This window comes from Sorex araneus, chromosome 1 (genome assembly GCF_027595985.1).
Source record: "Sorex araneus isolate mSorAra2 chromosome 1, mSorAra2.pri, whole genome shotgun sequence".
NCBI lineage: Eukaryota > Metazoa > Chordata > Mammalia > Eulipotyphla > Soricidae > Sorex > Sorex araneus.
In genome coordinates this window covers 430,911,589-430,930,319 of record NC_073302.1, presented here as the reverse complement: position 1 = coordinate 430,930,319, position 18,731 = coordinate 430,911,589, and the positions used below count along the sequence as shown (strand labels likewise).

The following is an 18,731-nucleotide window of genomic DNA, read 5'->3' as shown; positions in this document are numbered from 1 at the left end:
ATGTGCCCAAGTCTGCTCCAGGAACTGGGGCACAATTAGGTTGATTTCCACCTCTCTTTTACCCTGCCTACCGGCTGGTCATCAATACAGGTTACAGTGTATACAAAAAGAATTTCAGAAGGTGTCTGCCCACCGCACAAACTCACAACGCGAGCACACACACTCATAGATAAGCATAGAACAGATTCCCAGACAGGAAATCAAGGGCCCTGGAAGTGAGTAGTATTGATTTGTGGTGATAAAAGTATATTTTGACACGTTTCAAATCATCAATAACTCATGGACTTTAACTTGCATGACTAATATCTAGACTCAGGGTAAATGCATATATACAATTTAATTTGCCTCATTCTAAGGCGCCAATAGTTTTCAATGAGTTGTCCCATTGTGACTGGTCTTTTCTTTCTTCTTTAAGGGAAATAAATTTTTCATTTAATGTTCAGCATATGGAAGCTTTTTTTTTTTTTACACAAATTTTCCTGTTTTAATGGGCAAAAGGCAAGGATCATTCCAGTCTTCGTTCCCCTTTCTTCTCCCTGCTTTAAAATCTAAGATCTATTGAAAGGATGATTGTTCTCAGCATCAGGCTAGGGGATGATCCTACTTTTCCATGAACTGTTCGAGGCACGGTCCTGTATTTACTAGGCTCAGCCATCCAGGGGCTGAATTGCCTGTTATTCAATATTTACCCAGGTGTGTGTCTTGCAGATAATGGGTTGGCTCATGGTGTGTGCTTCTAGTCTCAGAAACACAGCTGACTCCTTTTAGATGTCGATGTTCATGGTAGGGGATTAAGGAAATCTATGTCCAGAAGAATTCTCAGACATCTGAACTTCAAAATCTTAAAGAGAATGAAACTCTTGGGATTGGATCGAAAAATCTGCTTCTTGGGTGTTTGTTCAAGCAATAATGTGATAAGTGAAAAAATAAGAGCAGCATTATGCAAAATTTGTGGATTTTTTTTTCTCGTTCTATGTCTCTCTTCTTTTAGAAGACAGTGGGAAGTAAATTCCTGGAGGGGCCAGTAAAATGGTTTGCATTTCAGGTTTCTTTTAGCAAAATATATATTAGCTTAGTGTGTTGGATAAAAGTAATGAGGAGACAAATTGTCACCCGGGGTTCCCTTATTGATAAAAAATATTTCCCTCTTGTTCTCTAGGGGTTTTGTAGAACCCATTAAATTTAAATAATGCTGCTTCAAGATTACCATGGAAATAACAAATTTAAATATTTTTTAAACTGATGAACAACTGAAAGCCATTTATATGAAACAAAACTAGTTTAGAAAACAATGTATGAATTTCTAAATTAAAAGTGATAACATCTGTTTTTTACTGTTGTGTGTTTAGTTCGTAAATCCGAGCTCCTCTGCCGGCTTAACAGAAATATTTTATTTTTTGTTTGTGTAATTCCTTTGGTTTATTTTCTTATCCTTTTTCAAGTGTGTATAATAAGCTTTTGGAAGCTTTTATGTTTGCTACCTCACATTCAATAAATGCAGTGTAACTAAAAATCAGAGATTCGTATGTATAATTAGCAAAGTTTTAGTCTGAGGGATTTCATTTTTCTCCTCTCTCCACTTATTTATATTCACAATCTGTTGTGTCACTTCTCTTAGAGGTTACAACGAATGGGACACAGTCCTTACTACTTGGAATTTGTTTTCTAGTAAACTGCACTTTCCCAAAGTGGACAGTACCACCCCCAAGGTGGGAGTGCGCTGAACTAAGCCATGGCTGAGTTTTGGGCTTGGGTACAATCAGAGGACTTGCTCTGTTCCCTTATTGAAGAAGGTAGACATCCAAGAGGATGCTGAGTGATTTTTCACGTCCCACCCCGGCCCTGAAAAGGAGGCCATAGGCCAGTAAGTTTAGGAAACTCTGCTCTAGTGTTCACAGGATATGAAGTATATGGGCTGGAGCGATAGCACAGCGGGTAGGGCGTTTGCCTTGCACACAGCTGACCCAGGTTTGATTCCTCCGTCCCTCTTGGAGAGCGTGGCAAGCTACCGAGAGTATCCCGCCCGCACGGCAGAGCCTAGCAAGCTCCCCGTGATGTATTCGGTATGCCAAAAACAGTAACAACAAGTCTCACAATGGAGACATAACTGATGCCCGCTTGAGCAAACCGATGAACAACAGGACGACAGCACTACAGACAGTGCTACGTGAAGTATAAAATTAAAGAAGAGGTGGAAAATTGACTACAGCATCAATCGGGGTCCCCATCAGAAGGGATGCAAGGCTCTGGAAGGGGAGTGAATGCCAGAGAGAGGAAGTTCAACTGCATTACTTGGCTTAAGTGAAGAGAAGTCAGTATTTTCTCAGTAATGTAGGAACGAGTGGCCGTGTAAGGACAGAGCACTCCCAAACTGGTGGGCAACGTAAGCAAACATGTTGGGACATGTCTGACCTGAGGCCTGGGGGTAGTTTGGTCCCAGTGCAGCAATGTGCATGGCGCAGGAGGTGAAGGCAAGACCCAAACCCAGAAAAGCTGCCTGCTGACCTTGTACTTTATTGGGAAGCAGTAAGAAGAGCTGGTCACAGACTGAAGAGTGAGAACCTCCCAGAAGAACCTTTTTCTGGAAGGCGCAGAAGTATGAAGCACAAGCTCAGAGACAGGCCTGAAACTCCTGTTAGGAGGTCATTGTTTGGAATCCCGGGTATCAGTGCTTCGGGATTCATCGTAACCGCTGTCAGTCCAGAGAAAGAAGCAGACGGCGCACTCTTGGACGCTGTGATCCACGGAATGTGGGAAAAGGAGCGAGGAATCAGTCACAAGTTTCGGTAGATCTGCCGAGACTGAAGGGTACTGCACCATCCCCATGGTCTGGGCTTGGATTTGGCAGGGGGAACATTCCAGAGCCTGGAGAGACGTATAGTTATGTCATATTTCATGGAAAGTCCATGGTGATATTAATTAATAGAAGTGACGTTTTGGAAAGCACTTCCCTTATCTGCATTTGTATCACAGGAATAATTTTGGTCTTTAAAGGTCAGAGAAACGTACCAAACACTCTCCTCCTCCCCTCTCCCCCGCCCACCCCTACTTTTTAAACATGCCTGTCCTGATTTAGCATTCTATATATTCTTTAGCCTTGATCTTTACTCTGCCATGTGTCACAGTGATTGTGTTTTTCTTTTCAGGCGCTTTGAGACTCATCCCATCTGTACCGATCTGCAGGCCCAGATCCTCCAGTGCTACCGCCAGAACTCCAAGCAGACCCTCAACTGCTCTGCTCTGGCCAGCCAGTACATGCGTTGTGTCAATCATGCCAAGCAGCAGGTGAGTGTGCGAGCCAGCACCGGCCGAGCTCGTGTCAGGGGATAAAGCTATCTAAACCCAGAGCCACCCTCCTTAAGAACGACTGGCTTCATCCAGGTCATAGAGGGAGCTTCGTCCAGGTCATGGGCGGAGAAAAAGCCCAACATTCTCCTCAGGTGTGACTCGTAATAACTTCCGGGGAGGAGAAAAAGCAGCTCGCTGCAAGTCTTAAGTTTCTCCAGTTGCTCTGAAGATTTGTCCTCTCTTCTGTGTCCTCGCTGGGGCGTAGGGGTGCGGTTCTCCAGGGGGTTCCTTGCACGTTCCTTCCACCCACCCACCATTTCAATCCTTCCAACTAGCCTAGAGCCGAGATGCCAATGAAAGGCCACAGCCTCTGATCTATAAGCAGCCTGGATCCTGCAGGGAGCCTGGGGTCTAAAAGAACAAAAGACGGACGAAAGGAATGCAAACCGAACCCTCCCGTTGAGCCGAGTTCCATCTCCTACTGGTTGGTGGGCTCCAATGTGTCGGGCAGGCGAGGCAGGCCAGGGCTTTGAGAAACCCTTTCCCAGCTTTGTTAGATCATGGCCACCTTCTCTTGATCCCTCAGATCCAACATCATACGGTGTTCACAGGATGTGCCTTTTCCCTAATTAATATAGTTGGGAAGGTAATGATAACACCTGGAGCAAGTGATCAGTTCTGCTAGTTCACATAGTCTCTCGTTTAACTGATTAAACCATTGGGTGTGGGTTGTTCTGGGAGACAGAGATGGTTGATTATTTTGGCTGGCAAACTTTTTTGAATCACTATGAGATACACAGTTTCAAAGTTGATCGTGGTAGGGTTTCATTCATATAATGTTCCCACACCCATCCCTCCACCAGTGTACATTTCCCGCCACCCGTGTCCCCCGTTTCCCTCCCGCCACCCCATACTCTGCACTTTTCCTCTCTCTCTCTCTCTCTCTCTCTCTCTCTCTCTCTCTCTCTCTCTCTCTCTCTCTCTCTCTCTCTCTCTCTCTCTCTCTCTCTCTCTCTCTCTCTCTCTCTCTCCCCCCCCCCCCCCGTTGGGCATTATGGTTTGCAGTACAGGTAGAGAGCTTATCAGATTTGTTTCTTTACCTGTTTTGGCTGACAAACTCTCTTGAGTTGACCTTCTTGCCCAACTAAATCTAGTATTTGAGTGGCATAGCGTATCTTTCCACAGTTCGATTTGCTGGTTACCCATCCTGCCTCTTTCTGTAAAGATTCTGTGCTCTGCAAGGATCTGGTGGGAGTGTGGATCTGGAAACAATAGCAGTGTTACATGAAAAAAATACAGTCAAGATTTATGGCTGTTATAGAAACCTAGTGACTCGGGGCTCTTTTCTCCTCTTGTGCAGACCCTTGTAGAATGTCTCGCACCCTGCCAGTCTACTCTCCTGGCAAGGTCTTTGGTTGGAGTGTTGCTACATTTGATTTGTCAAAAAATGGCCTCCTGTAGCTTCCTAACAAACTCCAGCCTTCAATGTCAGTAGTAACATACCCCTGGGGCTTTACGGTTGACATGTGGATTTTTCGAACTTGGTGTCAGTGCCCTGTGGAGGGGCGGAGGGTGGGTAATCTGTGCCAGGAATGGCCCGTGGCCTGGGTCACATTTTACCGCTGCTGTCAGACAAACTGGCTGTGTCCACGGGGCGGTTGTGGTGCATTGCTGAAGTGCCACCTGCAAGGAGGTCTGAGCACTGACTCATTCCATCCTGCCCATCTGGATTGTGATGAGCGGTCTGCACAGCCCCCCCTCCCCCCATGGGATCCAGGGCATATGTGTGTAGAATCACACCCATGGCCAAGTTAAATATGCCACCTGGTGCCATCGAGCGTTCCAGCTGGGAAGAGCTGCTTGTCCCCAACCTCCTCCTCCACTCTGCTCTGATTCTGGCTTTTCTCACCAGCGAATCGGGCTTATGCTAGTCCCAGGGTTGGGGTGAGGGTTCCGTTGACATGAAGTCCTTCTTTCCTTGGTTGTATGATATCGTGCTGGGACAAACTAAGTAGCAGATGTACAGCATCCTAATATTGCCAGTGATTCCAACCCTTGCGTTCGATTACTCAGGATGATAGAACCCCAGGTGATCTGCAGACGGCACCTCCCCGCCCAGTGCTCTCACGGAAGCCACACTGAAATGGGCAGCCACCAAGCACGGGTGATGTGGCATGTATCTAAGGCCCTTCTGCTGTCAGGGGGGGTTGCACCGCCATTCTCCTGCCTGTCTGTTTGTTCGTTTCGGTTTTTTGTTTATGACAACCTGAGATGTAAATAGAGATGGTTTTATTTTCACCATTTTCCAGCTGAGAGAACTGAAACCCAGGGAAGTCGTGATGGCAAATTGAACAAGGAGACCAAGAGGCACCTTGCCCTGTGCACGGAACATTTTAAAATAAATGAAGTCGCGTTTGGGTTTTGGAGTGGGATGCTTCTCTGAAAGAGACATACCTTATCCATGATGCAAAAAAATAAGGCAATAAAAGCAAATGAAAAGCAAGGATCATAAAACGATGGGGAAGTTGATGATCAGATTTATTACAAATTCTTTTCTTGGTTTTTTTTTTTTTTTTCGTTTTGTAACAAATTCTTTTTCTCTTTTCCTCATCTTCACCCCACCCCCAAGGGAGGTGCTCTGCCCCATCTTAAGACGGTGCCTATAAGACAAAGAAAGTTTCTGTTGGTATTTCAGGGGGTGTTGCTTTTCCTCTGCTTTGCTTCTTACTTCTTGCAATGTCAATCTTGCCTGACGACCCCCAGCTTGCCCCCTCATGTTCAGAAGAGACTTCGATCCCCACCTTCTTTTTGTTTCCTCATTGAGGCCAACTAACTACCTGGACATGTTACACATGGAAGATAGCGAACAGGACAGCAACCCATTAAGTTCATACTGTCCATTTCCGGCTTGGGGCAATTGTTCTCCCTTTGGATTAACCAGTGGCCAGATCTGTTCGGCTTTTAAATGACTCATAAGGTTGAGCTTTCATGGGTTCCCTGGGGGCACTGTTCTGTAGACTAATAGATTTTACTGATCGGAAAATTTCCGGATATCCTCCACCTTACGTCTCCTCTCTGATTCACCCACTTACTCGCATCAATCTTTCTTTGGCTCTCCTTAAACAATCCCTCCTGGGTTGACAGGAGCCATCGAGACAGTTACTTCCAGTATATTAAGTTATGTGTTCTTCATAAGGGTGAAGAGTTATTAAATTGCCATAATTATTATTTTCTAAGACATAAAGGCTATTATTGGCTGAGCTCTGTGAGATACAACCTCTTAAAAAGGCTGGAGGACATCAGCTGATAAGACTTCTAGGTCTTTTATTTCTCATTTCAGCTTAGCCTTGTAACTTTTTATAAGCTCCCCGAGATGGAATTACCTGTTCTGACCATTCAAACCCGATTCCCATCCAGTCTTGATTCACCTACCTTACAGAAGACGATGGAAGTCAGAAATCAATCATTTTTGCCCAGTGATAGATCAAACTGTGTCTGAGTGATATTTATTTTATATTTTAGTTTAATTTGGGGCCAGGGCCCCCACACACCCTGTGGTGCTCAGGAATCACACCTGGCAGTGCTTAGAGGGGAGCATACGTGGTGCCAGGGATCAAACGGGCACCAGTTTGGCTGCATGCAAGGCAGATGCCTTACCCCGTGCATTGTCCCTCCAGCACTTGGCGGGTAGAAGGTAGAAGGGATTGTAGAAAGGGCTTTTCCCCAGGTCTGCATTGCTGCTTTGCCTTGGGATACCCCTCTGTCCCTTAATTTACTTGCAGAATCTTGGTGCGTGGGTTGGGTGGGGTAATTCTAAGTATTCTGCCTCCTATTTCCAGCCTGCTAGTTGCTGTTCTTATTTAGTCTTGGTGGCTCTCTGTTTTCTGTATACTTGCTTGTTTGGTTTTTTTGGGGGAGGGAGTTGGGGGACCGAGGATGTCATTAGGATTCAAACTAGGGGATGAAGTGTGAGCCCTTGGACCAGTTTTGTTTCCTGTATAAGAGCAAGAAGCCCACCGAGCACCCTGGAATTTAGACACAGGGCCTCTTAGGTGCAAGCAGTCACCCCGCTTTGGGCTTCTCTCCAGCATGCGGACCTTTGCCTCTCTGGGGGCTGGTGTGTGCCATGCTGGGGTTCCCTCTCCCTGACGCTCAGACCCCTGGTGCCCCCGAAGTGGCCGGGGTGGGGTTTGGAGTGAATGGGGTAGGAGACCTTGCTTCCCAGCTGCTACGCTGTCAGCCAGGTGGCAGGCAGCTGTGTCGTCATCGTTGGTGCCCCTGGCAGATGGCCGCAGCTCTGTCTCTGAGCTCAGGCTGATGGGCCCCTCTGTACAGCGCCCCCGCTCTCACCCCCTGGGCCAGGTACTGTGCCGGCAGTGAGGGATTGTGACAAAAGAGCACAAAGTCAGTTCAGGGAAGGACAGCGTGGTCAGTGCCCAAGGCACAGAGGGGTCGGCATGGACCTGGTGTTGGAAGGTGGAGGCCAGGCCATCGGTTCCAGTTTCCAGGGGCACCCTGGCACACAAGCAACTCTCCTGAACATCTCTCTCTCTCTCTCTCTCTCTCTCTCTCTCTCTCTCTCTCTCTCTCTCTCACACACACACACACACACACACACGCACGCACACACACGCCAGACCATTGGTTCCAGTTTCCAGGGGGACCCTGGCACACAAGCAACTCTCCTGAACATATCTCTCTCTTTCTCTCTCTTTCTCTCTCTCTTTCTCTCTCTCTCTCTGTCACACACACACACATACACACGCACACACACACCAGACCTCTCTCTCCCCGCCCCTCTCTCTCTCTCACACACACACACGCACCAGACCATCAATTCCAGTTTCCAGGGGGACCCTGGCACACAAGCAACCCTTCTGAACATCTCACTCACACACACATACACACACACACACACACACGAACACACACACACACACGCAAACACACACGCCAGACCATCAGTTCCAGTTTCCAGGGGGACCCTGACACACAAGCAACCCTCCTGGACGTCTCACTCACACACACATACACACACACACACAGACTTAAAGACTTGCTGCTGGGCCCTCGTGAGGCTCGGCTCGTTCACCCGGCTGTACCTGGGAGCTTGGGATTCAAGCCCAGGTGGAAAAGGCAGATGCTAAGGCGAAGGCACCAGGTCTCAGGCCAGTGCGCCCAGTTCCTACTGTCGGGGTGGCACACCCTAAAGGCTAGTGCACTCGGGGGCCTCTGGCCTGGCCGACCCTGCCCAGATGTGGAAGGCGGTGCCCTCCCCTCCCCTGTGACCGCGCTCTGCGCCCGGGGCTCGGATGCTTCTCCATTCATTGCAGTCATGAGAACAGAGCCTCGTTCTCGCAAGGAGCACTGGTGGCCCGAGCTCCTTGTCTCATCACTTGGTTTTCAGGCAACTTCACATGACATGCCAGTGATGCCATGGGTTCGTAGGCTGTTGGAGGTCCTGGGGCTTGGTCCCATCTTTCCACGTGGGACACGAAGCTCGCCGAGTTTGCTAGCCTCGGTCCTGAGGCCCCCTTCCACCCCAGAGCAGCCCCCTTTTGATGGCGAAAAACCCGGCGTGCTGACCCTGCAGTCTCCTTTCTCCACAATGACTGAACTTCAGAACCGCCTGACGTTCGTTTCCAAGACCCCTATCCAGCCCCGTCTCTGGGGAGCCTGATGTAAAGGGGCTGAGTTTCCAGAACTTGCAGCCACTTCCCCGGATAAATCTTTGGGTATGCCATGGAGAAACACAACTCCAGAGACCACGGGCTGGAAGATTTCTGCGTGAGAGATCGTTGCCTTCCCTGTGGCCCAGCCTGTCTTCCCTGGCCCTCTCTGGCCTCAGAGCCTTCTGGCAGACGCAGAATCAAACCAAGGCCAAGGAAATGGCTCTTCACAGGGCCTCAGGGACAAGCAGGAAGGTGACGTGGAAAGTGGACTGGAACCCCTCAGTGAGGCGTACTCTCTGGAACTGTAGTGTACAGTGAAGTGCCTGTGAGATGGGGGCGGGGGGCGGGAAGAGAGAAAAGGAGGGAGGGGGAGAGAGAGAGGTGGGGGAGAGAGAGGGAGGGAAATAGAGAGGGGAGTGAAGGAGGGAGAGAGAGGGAGAGAGAAAGAGAGAGGGAGAGGGGGAAGAAAAAGAGAGAGAGGGAGGGAGGGAGAGAGAGAGAGGGAGGGAAAGAGAAAGGGGAGTGAAGGAGGGAGAGGGGGAAGGAAGAGAGAGAGAGAGAGAGAGAGAGAAGAGGAGAGGAGAGGCCCTCTCTTGGTTCTGCTGCTCCTGTTACCCTGGCACTGTGCTCTGACCTACTTCAACCCCTTCAGGAACATGGGTCCATCCAGAAGGGTCACTTTGAAGATTATGGGAGTATGTTTGTGTTAGGTTTAAAGATTCCTTTGTCATCATTACCTCCTAGCGTGGGTATCAGTCACCCTGAGGGGCCCTCTCCCACCAGGAAGCCATGAGTGTCCCCTCATCCTGTCACATGTTTTCAGAGGACGAGTGAGGAGGTTGGGGGGATTGGGTTAGTGGGCACCACCCTTGGATTTAGAGTCACATCCGAGAAAGTTCAATCCCAGACTCCAAATGTGTCACCTCAACATCTGTCATCCTAGAAGTCTCTCTTCCAACCCTTTTTTTGCTGAGAGTTGCTTTTTGACAAGCCCCCACCCCCTCTCAATCGGATGTGATAGGAGAAATATTACCATGGTAATAGATTTTCATCTTTCTTAATAGGCTATTTCTTTACGGAGCGCTTACCACGAACACGAGCCGCAGTGTGTTCGTGTTGTGTCTGTTCTTGCAGCAAGTTGTATAAACAGTTAATTACTCGCGGCTTCATTTGAATATCACACAGAGCGTTTGTCAGAGATGATGCGGAACAACATCCGGGCAGAGAAAAAGGCAACTCGCGTGTCCTCCGTAGCCGGAGGAAGACAGTGTCCCTCGGGTGGGAGCACGGGCAGATTCCGAGAGCCAAGAATGGCAGTTCAGGGCTGCCTGCGGGTGGTTCACTCACCATCACTTTTCACCAGAGAAATTATCACAGGGCCGTAGGTGTGTGAAGTAGGTACACAAATCGAAAGTTTTACTGACAATAAGTGGCAGATTTGGCCTCATACAACTGTTTTAGCCAATGACCTAGAGTTTAAAAAGCTGGCCGTTGGCTGGCTCAGTTGGCGGGGTAGGAGCAGGGAGGGTGGTATGTCCTCCTCATACCACGTTTTAGTACAAAATCACTGCAGACTTTACACCCCGCCCACTTTTAATTTCTGCAAAAGTACCGGGGTATAACCAATCTGTGAAGCTGCTTACTTTTATTTATTTGCCAGTATTACCAGGGGGAAAGTAGATGTCGTTATGCAGTGAAATATGGCATCTAGAATTTCTTTTCTTTTTTTTTTTTTTTTTGCTTTTTGGGTCACACCCGATGATGCACAGGGGTTACTCCTGGCTCTGCACTCAGGAATTACTCCTGGCGGTGCTCAGGGGACCATATGGGATGCTGGGAATCGAACCCGGGTCGATCGCGTGCAAGGCAAACGCCCTACCCGCTGTGCTATTGCTCCAGCCCCTAGAATTTCTTTTTCTGTTGATTTGGTTTGGTTTAGTTTGGTTGGGGAGGGCACACCCAGCAATGCTCAGGGCTTGCTTCTGGCTGTGCACTCAGGAGTCACTCCTGGTGGTGCTCAGGGGACTCTTAAGAGGTGTTGGGGCTAGAGCCTGGATCAGCTGTGGGCAAGGCAAATGCCCTCCCTGCTGTGCTCTCTGTTCAGCCCCAGTATCTAGAATTTCTTGATTCCTTTTCTTTTTTTCTCACTTTTTTTGGGGGGGGTCACACCCGGTGATGCACAAGGGTCGCTCCTGGCTTTGCACTCAGGAATCACTCCTGGTGGTGCTCAGGAGACCATATGGGATGCTGGGAATGGAACCCAGGTCGGCCCTGTGCAAGGCAAATGCCCTCCCTGCTGTGCTATCCCTCCAGCCTTCCCCCTAAACACATACAGAATCTCCTCTTTCTGGGTTGGTTACTGCCTGTCCCTCTTCACAGCTCCCATCCATCTCCTTTATAAAATTATAGTTTGGAGCTGGAGACATGGTACAGTGGGTAGGGCATTTGCCTTGCACATGGCCGACTTGGGTCCCATCCCTGGCATCACAGATAGTCTCCCGAGCCCTGCCAGCAGCAATCCCTGAGCACAGAGCCAGGAGTAAGCTCTGAACACTACCCGGAGTGGATTGTACCCGAGTCAGCTGCATGCAAGGCAATGCCCTACCCGCTCTGCTGTAGTATTCCTTCCGGCCCTTGACTCAATCTTTTGAAATCTCTGGGAGAGACTGAGTAATCCCAGCCTGCTAGGGTAATACCTTGAGTAGGGCAGTAGGGAGAGGTGAGAGGCGAGGGGGGAAGGAGGAAAAGGAAACAACTTGAACTTTTTATTCTCTTCCTGGTGTTTTTTGTTGTTGTTGTTGTTGTTGTTCAACCATCCACGTCTTATCATCTTCTCTCAACTCTCTTGAGACAGCCAGGGGCCGATATGCAGCTTTGAGCATATCAGCCTCTGGCCCCGCCCCCAAAAAAAGAGGGAAAAAAAATTCTAGCTATAATTCACAGATCCATTGACTAGATGACAGAGACCCAAAACATTGGAGGGAAACTGTGAGGAGCGTTGTAATCAATGGTAAGGGCACGCAGCGTTCCCTGCTCTCTGGGGTGCCCTGGTGGGACGGCGTCCGTCCTGGGAAGGAGACTGGGCAGAGAGCAGGGTTGGCATTGCCCGCTCCTCCTGTGGGCGATCTGCACAGCAGTTCCGGGGGGCGTTGCTGCAGCGTATCCCCCCCCCCCAACACTCCACCCCACCAAGACATGAATGATGAGCTGGGCAAGGAATTTCTCCCTCCACATTAAGATTAAGTGTGAGCAGCTCCTTAAATGAAGGAAGCGATTTTTTATAACTTTGCAAATCTTCTCCCTGATTCTACAGGGGATTTTCTAGGCTAATTTATGCGCTGTTAAGATGTATGCAGGGTGGTGATGCGGCCCAAAGGCGCGGCCACTTCCCAGGACCAACCCAGAGAGCCCAGAAGGTGGGCACTCACGGACACAAATGCCACCAGCCTCCGAGCACCCCAGCCAGAGACCCCCCACCCCCATCCCGAGGTCTACGCCTGGCCCCAGGCGACTGCACCATGGTGATGGAGCAGAAAAACAGATTGAACTGCTAATTTGTTTGGGCACTTGGAAAGTGCAGCTCAAAGTAAGGGCTGGAGAGCCAATTCAGGGCTCGCTTGGGGCGCTTTTATGTGGTCGACCCCTGTAGGATTACATAGCCTCAGGTAGTTTAGGTTTATTGGGTTACTCCCATTACAGTGCTCATCGGCGTGCTTTAGTTTTTTACAGAGCCCCGTTCAAATCTTTGGCACCACAAAGGCCTCCCCAAGCCCTGTCGGGTATGGCTCAAAAGTGAAAGGGGAAGAGAAAAAAAGAAAGGGTGCAACTTCCCGTGTTTTTTCATGTCCGTGACAGAGTAAGGTGGGTGGGTACCAGCCCTGCCAGCCCCGCGGAGGGTGGCGGCCGAGCAGAGTGCCAAGCGTGCATGCAGTCAGGCCCTGGAGGCCTCGAGGCCTGTCCCCGTGTCCCTGCCGCCTGTTAGTCGCCTGGACAGGGCAGTTTGTGAGTGTGGCTGTTTTTCCTTCACTCCGCGTTGGTTAGAAAGTGTCTTTTCCACCTCTCTACCCTGGACTGGTCGAATGAGCGTCAGACCAGCCAGAACCCAACTCTCACGGCCTTTACTCTCTCCAGGAATGAGAGACGGGATCGGGGCTGGGAAAACATCCTTTTTTTTAAGTTTGTAGGGAGCAGGAAAAGAGGAGTAAGATTGCCTCATTGGGGCGCTGGAGTGATAGCACAGCGGGTAGGGCGTTTGCCTTGCACGAGACCGACCCGGGTTCGAATCCCAGCATCCCATATGGTCCCCTGAGCACCGCCAGGGGTGATTCCTGAGTGCATGAGCCAGGAGTGAGCCCTGTGCATCGCCGGGTGTGACCCAAAAAGCAAAAAAAAAAAAAAGATTGCCTCATTGGGACTCCCGGGAAATAGGGAGGCTTGGCAGTCACTCCTGTGGGTCATGTGGGAACCATTGTAAGGCGGCAGGTGGCTCCGGGAAGGCTGCTGCGGAGGGAGGCAGGGCCACATGGTCCCCACCACACAGATGCGATGTTCAAGCTCCCCCGGGTACTTCGGGGAACCCCGCGCGTGTTCCCACATGCATAGTGCCATTCCCCATCACAAGATTGCCTGTGATAGCTAAACACTCATGGGTGGGCTTCCTCGGAATGGAGCTGCTCTGACCCCCTGGTTCCGCCTGGGCTCAGCAGGGAGGGTGGCGGGGGGGGGGGAGTGGGTTGGCTCTCTGGATGGCCTCACAGCGCCTTCTGTTTATAGTGTTGGCTTAGGCCCTACATACAGGCTTCAGAACCAAGGAGATGCTACGGTGCCGGGAGATTGTCCAGCCCACCTCACACGAGGGGTGATTCTCCACTTTAAAATTTTTTTGAACGAATAACAGAGCTGCTAGGCCTGGCGGGTTTGAGAGAGGCGCCCGTGTGTGGTGGCTTTAGCAAGCAACGCTCTTCCCGCTGACCCCGGCCGCCTCTGTGCTCTCTGCGTCCACCTCCTAGTGCTCATCTCCTTCCTCCGCAGCCGCATCCCTGACCCTTCTGAGGGTTGCCCACTTTCTGTGTCTTCCTCTTGGGTGTGTCGCAGGTGTGGCCTTCTGTAATGTTCCCCCGGGGATGTTTCGGAATACACTCTCCCTCTTTGGAGCCTCTAAGTCAGTCATCTCTCGGTTTTTTTCCTCCCCCCTCTGTATTGCCCATCTCTATTCTGCAACCATTTTTCTTCTTCTTTTTTAATATATTTTATTTTTATAAAGTTGTTAACAGTTCTATCACTATCACTGTCATCCTGTTGCTCATTGATTTGCTCAAGCGGGCTCACGTCTTCATTGTGAGATTTGTTGTTACTGTTTTTGGCATATCAAATACACCATGGGGAGCTTGCCTGGCTCTGCCATGCAGGCGGGATACTCTCAGTAGCTTCCCAGGCTCTTCGAGAGGGACAGAGGAATCAAACCCGGGTCGGCGGCGTGCAAGGCAAACGCTCTTCCTGCTGTGCTATCGCTCCATAACAAACAAACAAAAATAAGGTTCAGAGAGAGTCCAGAAGACACTTGCCTTGCACTCTAAAGACCTGGTCTGATCCTCAGAACTTCATAAGAACCTCGTAAGAACTTCATCAGAACCTCACAGTAGTTCATTACAGATAATATTCAAACACCAATCCCACCACCATAAGAGGAAAGTGTGTGAAGATTGTTGTATTTCATCCTGGAGCCACTTAAGCCCTAATGTGAGATATTGCAAGCATGTATGTTAAAACCAAACAAATGTGTGCTACTTTTGTCACATCAGTGGGCTAGAGAATGAGAGGTCTTGCACTCCAGTATGTTCTATGTTGCTCTTTTCCGGGAGCTTTATTTCATAGTCTCTGGAAGTTGGCCATTGATGAGATTATGTGGCGCCTGGGCAGTTTGTGGGCGTGACTGCCAAACTACTGGAAAACTGGGGAGCTGGGGGGAGGAGGCCCAGTCCCATTCTGAGCGAGCTTGGAGATCTCATCTATTCATCTTGGACCTCAAAGCTTGATCTCTAAAGGCCTTGGACCTCCTAAGCCTATGACTTCCTCCTAGAAGTTTCCATCCCAGACTCACAGACCCAAACAACCTGCACCATCTTTCCCATTCCCGAGCTGGTGCTCTCCACCAGCCTCCCTGTTCCTTCCCACACAACCGTTGTCCTGCCTGCACATGGAGGATCCGCCATCCCCGGTGTCCCGCCATCTCTCACTTTCTCCCAGTGTCTTTGTGTGACTACTGCTTGTGTTCTCCTCTGCTTGACTTTCCGCCTGCCTCTTCCCTAGCCCTCCTATCCCTTCCTCTCCCCTCTTGCCTCCGCTATGCCAAGAGCATCAGAGCCACCCTACTAAATAGTATGACATCTCTTGGACTCCCGAGTGTTCCTCGGTCCCTAACAGGAAGTGTCTCTGCATTCTCTTTGGCAGTCCTGTTTGTTTTTGCCATACCCAGCTGTGCCTGGGGCTTACTCCTGGCTCTGTGCTCAGAGATCCCTCTTGGTGGGCTCAGGGGACCATAGGTAATGCCAGGGATCGAACCCCGGTCGGCTGCATGCAAGGGAAGCATCTTTCCTACCTCTCTGACCCTCCACACTCTCTTTGGACCCTCCTTCCCCTCCTTCCCCTGACCATCCCGAGAACATGTGCTCTTCTGTCTCCCTGAGCCATTCTCCATGCATGCAGGGCTCATGGCCACCTCTGAACGCTGCCCCTGCTTTCCTTCCACCGCACCCCGACTGTCACGCCTCTGGGTGTACCATTGCCCCTTGAAACACACTGGGCCTCCACAGTCATGGCCCCAAATCTTTAGCTTCTTGTTTTTTGGGTTTTTTTGTTTTTTGTTTTTTGGGGTTTTGTTTGTTTGTTTGTTTGTTTTTTTGCTTTTTGGGCCACACCCGGCGATGCATAGGGGTTACTCCTGGCTCTGAACTCAGGAATTATTCCTGGCGGTGCTCAGGGAACCATATGGGATGCTGGGAATCGAACCCAGGTCAGCCATGTAAAAGGCAAACGCCCTACCCACTGTGCTATTGCTCCAGCCCCAAATCTTTAGCTTCTTACTCCCCAGATTTAACTACAGCACTGATCTACAGCCTCCTATTGATGAGAAGCCTTACCTAGAACGCCAACAGCTGGTTCATGGGGTTTTTGTGGGTGGCCTGATTACACGCTATTTGTCTCCTCTTAAGTCAGCTAGAGAAAAAATGGGACTCTGGAGGCACGCTGGCGGAAATGGTACTGTAATGGCCCCCCGCCATAAATTGAGATCATCCCAAGACCATCTGCCCCCGAGAGGACCCGGGGAATCCCACCCAGGAGTGCTCTGTCCACAGTGGCGGGTCATCTGCGGAGCCCTCCCTGTCCGCTCTAGCTGCCGAGCACTTTCCCGCATTCAGCGGGCTCTTGCTCTTTGCAGCACTTCCCTTCTCTGCCAGAGGACGCGGAAAGCAGGGGCAAGGAGAAAACAGCTTTAGCCTTTCAGTTTCTGGTTCCTGAATTTGTACTGTTATGTATATGTTACCTATTTTTTTAAAAAAAAAAAATTTGGGGCATGATTTTAACCACTCGAAAGTCAGCACACATCACGATGGATCGTGCTTTAATGTTCTACGGCCCTGCCTGGTGCTTCTCCCGTTGCACCTGACCCAGCCAGGCAACCCCCAGAAGCTCTGTTCTAGTTCTGGGAGGATCCCTGGTGCCTCTTCCTGATCATTTCAAAGCAGAAGAGGCTTCCACTGGACCAGGGAGATGGCTCGACGGGCTGGAGTATGTGGGAGTCCTGGGTTTGCTCCCCAGGGCCGCATAGTTCCTGAGCACTGTCATGAGGAATGGTGGTCCCCAAACAAAACGTCAGTGAGCCTCTGCCCTGGCTCACTTGTGCTGCTAATAAACACTGTAACTTTTTTTCTTTCTGGGTCACACCCAGTGATGCTCAGGGGTTACTCCTGGCTCTGTACTCAGGAATTACTCCTGGCGGTGCTCAGGGGACCATATGGGATGCTGGGAATTGAACCCAAGTCGGCTGCGTGCAAGGCAAAACCCAACCCGCTGTGCTATTGCTCCAGCCCCTGCAACATTTTTTATTTAAAAAAAAAAATTATTCCTGTCTGCCACGCCCTTCTCACCCACAAAAGTGATCCCTGAGTACAACGGCGGCAGTGTTTTTGCAGCCTGGGAGCAGACACGCTCCGTGTTGCTCCACCAGCTTCCTAAAACCTGAACATCTAGCTTGAACAGAAGCTTTGGGAGAGAACCTCAAACATTCTCCAAAGGAAATATTGCCTCCCTGAGCTTCTGGGGTTTAACTCTTGCCTCCCACCACCTGCCCCTCCTGCTTTGGCACGAGCTTCCCCAAGAGGAATGTTCCTCCACAGTTCAAGGTGCCCAGGCAGTGAGTGGACACATGCCCCCCAGTTCTCCCCAGTAGTCCTGGCCATACTCGCCCTCAGAGGCGCATCTTGACACGGAGAGGAGCGTGTTCTTCTGACACATGGCTAAGCGGTGATGTTCACTCAAGGGGGCACCTGATGAGGCCAAGAAGCATCTAGCTAGCCTGATGTGAGACTGAAATACATCTTGAAGAGGCAATACCAAGGCTAAGCCATTACTGCTATTTATTTTTGGGGAGGGGAAGGGGCTGACGGGCTTCCTTCCTTCTTTAAAAACCTGAGTTTCTGTTTGTCTTGCAGGGCATGATTGAAAAGGGAGGATAAAATCAACTGTGTGAAGAAGCCAAACTCCTGCATCATTGATTCCAGTGATGGAACCTCTTTTTGTCCCTCTAATAAGAAAGTAACCCTTTAAACAGAAGACGATTGAAGAGGAGTGCTGGAGAGGAGAATCGGCAGAAGCATAGCAAAATTCGACCCCCACAATCACGGCCAAGACTTAGACCAGGAATCAGCCACCCAGAGGCGGGGGCGGGGGGGCCCTTTCCTTGGTTCCAAAAGCAGATTCACATGCCACAATGAACCCCACTGAGTGACCCCCATTTCTGACCATGGAAAAGGGGACATACCTCCCCTCCTTTCCTCCTCTCTCCTCAACTCTCCCCTGTATCCATCCCCCTCACTTGGTGAGCTTTTCACTTTATAACCAAGTAGGGGGGACAAAGGGGTGGAGTTGAGGGGGCAAATCATTTGGGGTGGGGAGAGGAGAAAAGAGTGAAAAGACTCATTATCAGGGCAACCATTCGGGGCTTAATTTGTCCAAATGTGGCATGTGAATTTCTTCTCCCCCTCAAATTAAATAAGCACTATTCCATTTTAACTTATTATGGTGAATCACATTTGAAGACCCCCCCGCAAAAAAAAAAAAGCAAGAAAGATCACCTCTTTTATTGGAATAATGTTTATACTTACAAGTGAAATATGGCAGTTTTTTTTTTCTATCAACCGAAAGGCGACCTTGGCTTACAAAACAAACCTCTCTATCATGAATACTGACCTCTTCACTCACTATCAATAATAAATATATTTTCTGACGAAGACTTGCTTTGTGGCCTGGGGCCTCGTGTATTCCTTCCTGGGCTGTCTTCCCTGGCCCTGCTGCTGAGGATGAAGTTGATTTACGTGGTGGTGGATTTGCATTTGGGCCATTCCTTTTATGTAGGTCCCAAAGCTCTCTGTAGACAGACTGGTTAGGAAGACCCGCAGCAACTCGCAACTCCCTCTTCCCGTCTGGAGGGTAAGACTCAGGAAGATCTTTACAAATTGCAGGAAGCTTTTCTTTCTACCAACTTAGGTCATC

At 49.8% G+C, this 18,731-nt stretch overlaps 1 protein-coding gene across 2 annotated transcripts in view; it reads left to right on the top strand.

Moving 5' to 3' along the window:
* Positions 1-18,471, top strand: part of CHCHD3 (coiled-coil-helix-coiled-coil-helix domain containing 3) — a 327,448-nt gene extending 308,977 nt beyond the window's left edge. For both annotated transcript variants that reach the window (XM_055123581.1, XM_055123580.1), the window contains 2 exons: positions 3,147-3,285; positions 17,672-18,471. In XM_055123581.1, the coding sequence (XP_054979556.1) occupies positions 3,147-3,285; positions 17,672-17,695 (163 nt within the window). In that variant the 3' untranslated portion in view covers positions 17,696-18,471. The remainder of the gene's footprint in view (positions 1-3,146; positions 3,286-17,671) is intronic.
* The last annotated feature ends 260 nt before the right edge of the window (positions 18,472-18,731 follow it).